The sequence below is a fragment of the Eschscholzia californica genome, unplaced genomic scaffold (genome assembly GCF_041429995.1).
Source record: "Eschscholzia californica isolate CP2 unplaced genomic scaffold, dmEscCali1.0.p SCAF_1, whole genome shotgun sequence".
Classification (NCBI taxonomy): Eukaryota; Viridiplantae; Streptophyta; class Magnoliopsida; order Ranunculales; family Papaveraceae; genus Eschscholzia; species Eschscholzia californica.
Genome location: NW_028238198.1, coordinates 21,974,851 through 21,986,248, shown reverse-complemented (window position 1 = coordinate 21,986,248; position 11,398 = coordinate 21,974,851). Strand labels below are relative to the sequence as shown.

Below are 11,398 nucleotides of genomic sequence, written 5' to 3'. Positions count from 1 at the left end.
TTAAAGTTTTGACCCTAAATTGGAGGGCTTTATAAATTGTAACCGAAAACCAAAGCGAAGCCTCGGGTTCGAACACTCACGGGAGAGTGGCCCGGGTCGTCTGCAAGGGTCATCGCCCGTCTGGAACGGGAGGTAATTTCTCTAATCACCCACGAAGCCCCTGTCAGTGGGTATTTGCGTGTTTTGTGTGCCTAATTGTTTTGATCGAATTGCTTAGTGTAAGCATTCTAGTAAGGGCAATAACCCAATTGAAAGATAGGAGACGGATTTCATCACCGTTCTCTTGCCCAAATAGGTAACAACATTCACGATCCCAAACTTCACCTAAAAAAAATCTAAAATCTGAATTAGACATCAGCCCCTAAGGTGACGAGCTCATAGGATCTTTGGCACAATTCAGGGACTTAATTTTTATTTGGGCATTCCTAAAGGGAAAGTTCATTCAACTCTTTATAAGGTCGCCTCGAGAAGAGGAAACGTTACCAGGTTGGACGGCTATCACAACGTTTATCGTTGGTCGTCTCCAGGAGTTGTTTGATCGTAGTACTTGGACGGAGTAACCCTTATAAACATTATAGTTCAAGCTTTGTAACGAAGTAGGAGCTGTCTAGATTTTTAAGGGAAATCTGACCAACTTGTCTTTCGTCTAGATTCTGTTTAGGTTGCTTGGTGGAGTCAGACTGATTGTGTTTGCTTTCCTCTAGGGTCTTCGTAGTGATTCCTCGGTTTTCGATTAAAAAAAAAAAAAAAAAAAAAAAAAAAAAGTTTTTGAGAATATCCTTGGTCATTGGACTCTAGTTTATGCCCGATAGATATCGTGATAAGAGAGGTCGTTTCATCAGTAGAGAAACCCATCTAAGTAATCTTCTAGCCAATCTCTCTTTGAGTGACACTATGGGTGAAAATCTAAACCAAGCCAGGGATGGAAATCCACCTATGACACTCAGGGATTACATGAACCCTACTAGAACATCTCAACCATCATGCATACAGTTACCCCACTCCACGGCTCACTTCGAGTTAAAGCCGAGCATTATCCAAATGCTCCCACTCTTTCGTGGAGTTGAGAACGAGAATCCTTACCACCATGTTAGGGATTTTGAAGAAATCTGTGGGACTATAAGATTCCCCAATATGTCTGATGAAATAGTGAAGCTTAGGTTGTTCCCTTTCTCTTTGAGAGAGAAAGCAAAATCTTGGTTGTATGCCTTACAACCTCACTCCATTACTAAATGGGAAGAATTAAGCAATTTGTTCCTTCTGAAATTCTTCCCTAAACACAAAACTATCACTTTAAGGCAAAGTCTTAACAGTTTTGTGCAACAAGAAGGAGAGTCTCTTTATAACTATCTTGAGAGGTTCAAAGAACTTGAATTACAGTGTCCACATCATGGTTTTGAGAAAATGAGACTAGTCCAGATTCTTTATGATGGATTAAATTATTCAACTACATCCATGGTAGAGTCATTCTGTAATGGCGGGTTTATCGGTAAGAGTGCTGATGAGTGCATGGCCTTTTTAGAAGAATTAGCTGAGAAGTCCCACCAATGGGAAACTTCTAGAGGACCTCCTACTAGGGCAAATCCTACTCCAAGTAAAAGTGGCATCTTTAGAGTTGATGAGTCAGAGCTTACACTCGCTGCCATGGCTAGAAGAATAGAAGCCCTAGAGCTTGGTCAGCCTAAAGCATTCAGGGAGGATCCCACTCAGGTCATGAGTGTTGGAAATGAATCCACCTCTTATCCGTGCTTCGTCTGTGGAGACCCTTCTCATATAGGGAACAAATGTACCCTATTTCTTGATTCTGCTGAAAAAGAACAAGCTTATGTTCTTTACCAAAACTCTAGGCAAGACAATCATCAGAAGTATGACCCTTATTCTAACACGTATAATCCAGGTTGGAGAAATCATCCCAATTTCTCCTGGTCCAAGGGTCAAAATCAGGAACAGCCTAGTAGTTCCATGAACCCTCTTGGGTTTAATGCTCTTAGGAATCTTTATGCTCAAAATCAGGGTCAATCTAGTACCCAATATCCTTCTCAAAACAGTGAGTCTTTAGAGGAAATCATGAAGCAACTAGCTAGAGCCCATAAAGAGTCTTTACAACAGACCAACCAGTCTATACAACAGACCAACCAGGCTTTACAACAGACTAACCAGACTGTACAAGAGACCAACCAGGCTGTAACTAGTTTAAGAACCGAGGTAGGTCAACTTAGAGAAGCCCTTAGGCAGAGAGTACAGGGTATGTTTCCTAGTCAAACTGAGCAAAACCCAAAAAGTACACTAGGTAAACAACCAATGGATCAGGCCAATGCAGTAACCACCCTTAGAAGTGGTAAGGTAATTGACAACAAGGTAAGAGTTCCCGAAGATAGTGAACTAAACTCTGAGCAACCCACCTTACCAACTAGTGTCCCTAGTAAAGAGCCTGAGAAGGCTCCTGAATCTGAGGAACCACCTGTAGTGCCTGAGCCTTACATTCCTAGAGCCCCGTATCCTCAGCGTCTCGTAGAGCCAAAGAAAAAGTCTCAGTTCGAGGAGATAATGGAAATATTTAAACAAGTCAACATTAATATTCCATTACTAGATGCAATTAAACAGATCCCAGCTTACGCTAAGTTCCTTAAGGACCTATGTACTAGAAAGCGTAAGATGAATGTGCATAAGAAGGTCTTCTTAACTCAACAAGTGAGTTCTATCATCCAGCAAAACCTTCCACCTAAGTACAAAGATCCAGGAAGTCCTACATTACCTTGCACTATAGGAGACTATAAGATCGAGCGAGCTTTGTTAGATCTAGGTGCCAGTGTTAACCTTCTTCCTTACTCGGTGTACTTACAATTAGGTTTAGGAGAAATAAAACCTACTTCTGTAGTTCTTCAGCTGGCAGATCGGTCTATTAGGCGACCACGTGGCATAGTAGAGGATGTTCTGATAAAAGTTGGTGAGTTTATCTTTCCTATAGATTTCATCATCCTAGATACTGAACCCGTTCATGATACCCAAAGTCAAATCCCTGTCATTTTGGGTCGACCATTTTTAGCTACATCAAATGCTGTCATATACTGTAGAAGTGGTCTTTTAAGATTGTCATTTGGAAATATGACGGTGGAGATGAATATTTTTAATGCGGGACTTCACCCTGATGACATAGATGAGTTCAGTGGGTTGAACTTGGTGGAGTTATTAGTTCAAGATGCATTACCAACAACTCAATCGAGAGATCCTTTAGAAACTCTATTGGCACTTTTATGCTTAGATGAGGAAGCTAGTATTAATGAGATAGAAAACATATCAGAGTCTACTTCCTTATTAGTATCTGAGTCGATTAGTTTGCACACCTTAGAGTCACCACTTCCATCGTATGAGTCAATTGTTAGTTCTGACGAAACTTTTGAGGCGCTTCTAGAGGAGCGAGAAGTCGAGGTCATGTTATCTTCGGTATCAACACCTCGTTTTATCCATAATCTTATGGATAACCGCGAAACTCTTTCCAGAAACGAAGATGATGAGTCATGGGTGCTCAATCTATTAAATGAAAGTGATGACTCGTTTGACTTAGGTGAAGATCCAGAATTCTTCAAGGACCCTGATTACATTATGATAAAAGAGATTACAGAAGGTTTATCTGAACCAATTTCTTGGGAGTTTGAGTCGGGAAGTCAGGTTATTCCTTTGGAAGTACCCAACATACCTGTTTTGGAAACCGCTAGTCTAAGTATGGATGTCTGTGATCATCTTACATCTTGTCCCTCCGGAGCCTATTTAGAATATTATGCAATCTCTCACTTGGTTTCTCCTCCTTACATAGATCCTTTCTGTCCGAACTATACTTTTTCTAGTCCATGGCCAAACTTAACGACTTTATTGTCGTCTAAGTTTGGGGATTCTTACCTGATCACGATAGTCTCACCGGTACTGCAACATATTTACACAAGTGTGAGACTATCATTCACTAATCAATGCGTGTCCTGGGTAGATCCTCAGATGTTTCGCCTATTGGTTTATGGAGCTGTTACTTAAGGTTTGTTGAAACATCTGTATCGTCTGGCTGAAGACGTTAAACTTAGCGCTTTCTGGGAGGCAACCCACGCATGGGACATCTGAATCTGGTAATGTCTTTCCCTTCACCCTTTATTTTTGCATAGTCTTCAGAACATTGAGGACAATGTTTGGTTTAAGTTTGGGGATAGGGGATTGAATTTTTAGTCCTTATTTCAAAAATTCAAAAGGGTTTAAAATTTTTCAAAATTTTTAATTTTTGGGTTGAAAATGTGAGTCTAGTTGTTTTTGCTTGTTAATAGTTATAGAGTCTAGTTGGTTGTACTACACTTTTGCTAAAGGTTTTTCCACGAAATTCGAGTCTTGAAGTTGTCTGTGCACTAGCCATGTGAGTGTTAGATAGGTGAACAGTAGACTTTTCTGGGAGAACTTAATTGATCATTAGTGGAGACTTAACCCATGTGAGATTCTGAGCCTTTCTTTTTGCTTTGAGTGATCTCTTTTGCGCTAACTCCGAGTAGAATGAAGAGCTACTCAACCTCGCAATATTGAAAGAAGAACTCATTTGATCTCTTGAGTTCAAATTTTACAACCACTAAGGATGTCATCAGGAAGTAAACCTTTCTCTTGTAGTCTGAGAAACTTGAAAACAGTGTCAACTAGAGGAAGATAGAAATCCATTTGTTAGAACCCTGAGAATAAGGCATGAAGCAAAGTGGAGAGAATAGTACCAAGGAAAGAATAATGTGTAGAAAGTAGTATTTGTATTATGAGTCGTATGAAAAAAAAAAAAAAAAAAAAAAAAAAAAAAAAAAGAGAAAGAAAAAAAAAATAGAAATAGAAAAAGAAAAAAAGAAAAAAAGGAAAAGTGTTTATTTAGTAGTGTTTGAGTATTTATCCCTTGAAGTAGTTCTTGAAGATTTGAAGACGTCGAGTTCTCAGGAGTTCTAGTTCATCACTATAGTCTATTGACCTCTAGGAAGCATTGTTAGATGGTTGATCAGGTGAGAAGAGTTGGTTAGCTTCCCCATTCCGTATTAGTGGTTGTTTCCTTTCTATGAGATCCGTCGTTTACCAAAAATTTAGTCCGTCTTTTGTAATGTGTTGAGTTTTTCTTCATGCTCATACTCGCACATTGAGTGAAACATTTCTGAGTGACTTGAATTTCTGAGTGTATGACCGTGAGGCAGTAGTCGAGGCGAAATGTATTGAGAAGGTAATCGAGGTCTTGTCTGTTTGGAACCGAAATGATACTCATATTGGCTGGTCATGTGCACTTTAGGTCTTGATTACTAGTGAAGGGATTTTTAGCATTTGAATGGTTTGGTCAACTTAGATTTCATTTCTATTAACTTTCGAAAATCTACCGGATGAACATTTTTGGTCCACATCATATTTAAACCCTTTTGCATTTTTGATCTTTGAATTTTGTGGGTATATTCACTGCAAACCCTCACGAGACAAAACTCGTCCTCTTGGGTAACCTAGAGGTTTAACGGCTTGTTGCACGTGCTAAGTGCAATCGTGATTCCCTACGAAAGTGGTGAAGGTGGGTTTAGTTTTATTTGTCTATTTTTGCTCGAGGACTAGCAAAATCTAAGTTTGGGGATGTTTGATGAGACATGAAACAGTCTCATTTGAACCTCTTAACTCGGGTTAGTTAGTCCAGTTCGAGCGGTTACTCTGATTATTTGTTTGATTTTCTTTCTCAGGTCTTATTCACGGAGTTCGATGCGGAAACATCATGATAAAGACATACTTGAGGGGCATTTTGGTCATTTTAATGACAAGGGTATTCTGGTCAATATTAGTACTCTGATGGAAAGAAGAGTCCAAGACGAATCCGTGGGTGAAGACAGAAGTCAAATCGGAGTCCGGATGCGAAAACTAGGATAGGTCAAAGTTGGGGTCAAAATCAGTTGACCAAGTCAGCTACATGACACGTGGCGCAAATCTATCAGGATGACAAGGTGCAATCTGACGGCAGCAGGTCTGTGTGGTACATCTTCGGGCTCCATGGGAGGGCACTCTGGAGTTACCTGGAGCATGGTGCGGTACTCAAGCGCGTCCAAGCTTCAGTGATCCTTCGGCGATCTGACGGTCTTAAGATGCACGTTATTGGATCAAACGGTCAGATAGTCTCCTAAAGTACATCGCGATGCACTGCATCGCTAGCTTTGACAGCTCACACGAATGCCTTAACCGGTTGGTCAACCCACGATTTTTGCCAATCAATTCTTTCCTTTATCTCTTATTTTCTGTTTCTCTCTCTCTCTCCATTCAAATTAAGTCAGGAGTATTACTAGAGAGGGAAAGAAACAAACTAGGGAAATCGATTTAGAGAGAATCGAATATTCTCTGGATTGAAAGAAATTATAATAGCTGGAAGAAGGAGATATGATTGCGAGTTATTTAGATAGAAGGAGGATTCGATGGAGATTATTTTACAGAGGAGGTTGATATTTTATGTGAAGAGAGGAAAGGAAAGAGTTCTAAGAACAAAAAGCTTGAGATTTCTTACTGTAAAAGGATTGAAGATAGAAGATTTATGGGGAGCTGGGTTGGTCTTCTTTAGGGGAATCTCGGCTGGAGTTTCCAACAACAGAGAATAGAAAGAAAGAGTTATGATTAGAGAGGATTCGATGGAGATTTCTTGCATTAGGAATCAGACATAGAAAGAGGACAGTAGCTGGTTCTTCTTCTTCTTCTTCTTCTTCTTCTTCTTCTTCTATATATATATAAGAGATAACAGAGACAAAGAGGTATCTCATCTTCGGGGCAATAAAACAGGGAGCTCTTCTTCTCCTCTCCGGGCTTCAAGTAATTTTTAGAGAGAGAGAGAGAGAGAGAGCTTTTATGTAAAAAGAGAGAGAAAGAGAGGTCTGAGCTACCATTACCTTCTTCTTGTTCTTCTCCTGTTTTATAAATTCAAAGAGAAAAAAGAGAGAGAATTGTAGAGATGGGGAGGGTTTGTGAGAGACTTTAACCTTATTCTTTGTAATTTTCTTCTACAAGCATAAATCAAAGAGACAGAGAGAACAATTAACACATTCCTTGTGTTTAAAGAGGGTTTGAGAGGGACTTGATAAAGGTTCTTGTGAGAGGAACCAAATATTATCAAAACTCTCCATCACTTACATCATCATCATGTTGGGATTTTGAGCATCTTCATGGTGATTTCTTTTACTTGTCTTGGATTTGTTTTATTTTCTTAGATTGATAACAAGACACTTATAAGGATCACATTGGTATTAATGTTTATGTCTCTCCTTATACGGTGTTGGTGAAGTTTTAAGCATGAGTAAACAATTTAATCTCTTCCTTTTCATGATTCTTAAGATATGCGTTATTGTTTTACTATGCTCATTTCGATTCCATAAAATAATGGTAGTAGCTTCATCGTCTATACTTAGAGCTTGATAGATCATACTTAGAAGTAAGTTTCTTTGATGGTTTATACTTGAAATTTGATAGGTGATAGTTGGGATACAATTATTTAGGACTTGAATTTAGCATAGTTCATTCTAGATATGTTTATTTCAAATGTTTGATTTTCCGATGTTTAGGTAAAACTACTTTACTAGACGTTGAGTTATAAAATTAAAGAATCGTGTCAGAAAAGAGTTAAATAATTTATGATAGTTCAAAGTGGAATTCCAAAATCCTAGGTCCTCTCCCCAGTTGAGTTCATACATTTGTTTTAGCATTTTATTATTTTATACCAAAAACTAAATTTTCAAAAACAAAAACCGTCTTAATTCCAAGTCTTAGAATAGGTTTCACTTAGTCTCTGAGGAACGAACCGGTCTTACCGGAATTATTAGACTAGTTAGTCTAATTCGAGCTGTTACTCTGATGTTTTGCTTGTGTTTCCTTACTCAGGTACCTTTTTCAGAGTTATGTGTGCAAAACGAATAAAAGTCGGAGAAATGCAGATTAGGGGTATTTTGGTCATTTTTTGATTCTGATTTCATGATCAGTATTAGTGCTCGGATGGAAAGTAGAGTCCAAGATGAACCCGTAGGCGAAAACGGAAGTCAAATCGGAGTCCGGATGAATAAATTAGAGCAAGTCAAAGTTCGGGTCAAATTGGGTATACTAAAAGTCAAGAGGGACACGTGGCATGCATCCGGCAAGAAATCGAATGGACCAGGGAATACGCGGGCTACTTTCTGTCACGTCCAGAGGTACACCAAGCTGTACGCGTGACCCGGGCAGCCCAACCCGACTCGGATGACGTCAGATGACGTCATCATCTTCTTCTTCCTCTTTCCTTATAACCGAGATTCGATTTTCCGACCAAGAGAAGAAATAGAAAGAAGGACAGGAAAGGAAAGTGAGGATTTCGAATAGAAATGGAAAGAAGAAGATACATGGAAGGAGATAATAGACAGAGAAGGAAAGAGAGAAATGGGGAATGAGAGAAAAATCTCTCGGTTGTGGAAAGAAATTTGACAGAGAAGGAAAGAGTTTTTGAGGCTTCACTCGGCTATATAGAAGACAGAAAGAGAGAGAAAGGGAATCATCTCATCTCGACAGCAAAAACAGAACAGACAAGGAAGTTTAGAGGGAGAAACCGAGAACTAGAGCTAGAGAGAGAAAGAGAGTTTGTGGGAGTTGAAGTTTTATTTCTTTTTCCTCTTCTTCTTCTGATTATTATCTTTGTGAGAGAGATAAGATTAGAAAGAGAGAGTCAGGAGAGATACTGTAAAGAGAGAGAGAGAGATTTCTTATTAATAAAAAAATCAATTTTTACATCTCTTTATCTTCTTCTCCCTTTGCTGGTTCGATTAAAGAGAGAAAGAGATAGTTTATTATTGTTAAAGAAAGATAAAGAGAAAGTCTAGGGGAAGAAAGAAGGAGAAAACAGTAGAGAGAGAGAAAAACCAGAGGAGGAAAATTATTTTCTCACCAGGAAACCGATTCCGGGAAGACGAGAAAATAATTTTCCCTAAGGTTCTGTTTGGCAGAATTCAGCAAATTCAGAAGGAAAATCCCTTTCCTAAGGGTCTGTTTGGCTGCGCAGAGGGAAAATTGCGAGAAAAAGGTTGTTTCTTTGCCGATTCCTTATCTCTCCTTTATTTTATTAATTTTTTATCTCTTCCATCATGATTATGATAAGTAGCTAAACATCTAGTTTAGGGTTTTGATGACATTTTTGTGTTATGCATGATTATTATGATTATTTCGACAACTTAGGTGCTTAGATATATTTCAACTTCTTTTTAAGTCTTTCATTATTTATACTTCGTTAGTCTTGATCCATTATATTTAGATTAAATTCTTTAATATTGGATACTTGATAGTTGATAAATAATAGTTAGAATCCTTAAGAATTGATTATTAGTTTAGTCACCAAAAGGTAATAGAATTAAATCGATGTTTATGCATGATTAAAATAGATTCAAAACCCTAGACTTTTCCTCCATTCATCCGTTCTCCGTTATTACTTATTTACGTTATTTTAATAATTTGCTATTTAATCGTTAAAAAATCAAAAATCGAATTTTTAAATCTTTATAGTTTTAAGGTTAGAATTTAGTTTAACTTAGTCTCTGAGGAACGAACCGGTCTTACCGGAAATATTACAACTTGACACCCGTGCACTTGCGGGTGTAGACCTATTTAGGGTAACCTTTCTAGGCCCATCAAAATTCTAGTAAGAATTATTAGATTCTTTTACTGAAGTATAACTTTAATAATTAGTGGTAAAAATGATTAAATAACAAGTTAGAAATACCGGGTACCTACCAAAACCTAGAGTAATTTGATAGGGTACGGTTCTAGATCCTTACTAAAAAATCATAGCAATAAAGTGGTGCAAATCAGAACTACGTATCAATTTTGGGTAAGGTGCTGTTTGTTTTTTTCTTTTTTCAGATCTGAAATCTGAATTGAGATTTATTTAGTGATATTAGGACTTCACCCCCAAAATCAAAAGTGTTATGGCGTTAACCCCCAATTGATCTTTTTCCGTCATTTTCTCGTTAAATGGGTCGCGTGTGAATCACACGCATGATTCGTGACGAAAATACCCCGTCTAATCCAACGGTTAAAATTTCAGAGTGTGATTGATCTTTATCTTCTTCTCTGCACGCTCTCCACGCCCCCAATCTAATAATCCCGCTTCTTTGCATCTCTTTCTTTCATCTTCTCTAAGCCCATCTTCACTTCCTTATCTTCTTCTTGTCCCCCTTCTCCTGAAATTTCTTCACAACCTAACTTTATAACTCAGATATTTGCTCAACATCAACAATCCAGATGTTTTATCCAGGGGTTTTGAACTCTAATGATCCAAGCTTGGATCTTGAGCAATCTAATGGTTTAGTTGGGTTGAATCAACTTACCCAAGTTCAGGTATATCAGATACAACACCAAATCCTTCTTCAACTCACCCATGGAACCAAAACCATCAAACCTTAATGAATCATCAACAACAACAAAACCAGAGATTAATAATTACCTAAGCCCTAAATCAATCCCCATGAAGCAAACGAGTTCTTCAATTCAAAAACCCACAAAACTTTAAATTCACTTGTTGATTCAAAGTTTCAAGCAATTTGTCAAAGCTTAGCTAACAAGAAACAGGAATTGCAAAAATTCTCTTCCAAAAATGGGGTTTCAAAAGTGGGCTCTTCATCAAAATTGTCATGAAAGCCAGCAGTGGAAGAAATGGGTTTTTAGGGTTCTTCATAATTAACATCTGAGGAGAAGATTTGTTCAAAGGTTGATTGTTTATTATCATCATCACCATCTTCCTCACTGTTGTTTTTTGGAAGTGGTGGATCTGCAGGTTCTTCACCTGAATCTGAAATTAAGTTTACTTATTTCATAGAACCTTCATGGGAATCAATTACCTTTGGATTGAAGAAATACCCATCTTGGGATTTTGATTGGGAAGAAATTCTTTCCACCTGGGTACTCATCATCTTCATGTGGATGAAGAACAGGAAAGAGAGAATCCAAACCCATCAATATTGTTCTAATCAACTGTATGACCATCAAGGATAATAATTGCAGGTTTCAAATCAACCCCAATTCGAGTTTCAGAGTCGGATTTACAACTACATTTTTGGATTTCACAGGATAACTGCTAGGGTGTGAAATGACGAGAAAGATTGTTAGGGTTATTTCACAATGGTGGGTGTGATCACGAGAGGTATTGTTCACCGTTGGATTAGATGGAGGATTAGATTAGGGGTAATTTCGTCATGAATCACGCGTGTGGTTCACACGCCGACCATTTAACGAGAAGATGACGGAAAAAGGCCAATTGGGGGTTAACGCCAGAACACTTTTGATTTTGGGGGTGAAGTCCTAATATCACTAAATAAATAGGGGTCCATGTCAAATTAACCCAAAAAATAACTGAATTTGGCTGAGGTCTGAATGG

At 38.2% G+C, this 11,398-nt stretch overlaps 1 protein-coding gene across 1 annotated transcript; it reads left to right on the top strand.

Annotated features, from left to right (window-relative positions):
• The first annotated feature begins 794 nt into the window (after positions 1-794).
• On the top strand, positions 795-11,109 carry LOC147565153 (uncharacterized). Its single transcript, XM_086647597.1, has 4 exons — positions 795-2,422; positions 3,350-3,721; positions 10,799-10,923; positions 11,026-11,109. Exons 1-4 carry the CDS (start codon positions 802-804, stop codon positions 11,107-11,109), a joined length of 2,202 nt encoding a protein of 733 aa, XP_086503723.1. The 5' UTR covers positions 795-801.
• The last annotated feature ends 289 nt before the right edge of the window (positions 11,110-11,398 follow it).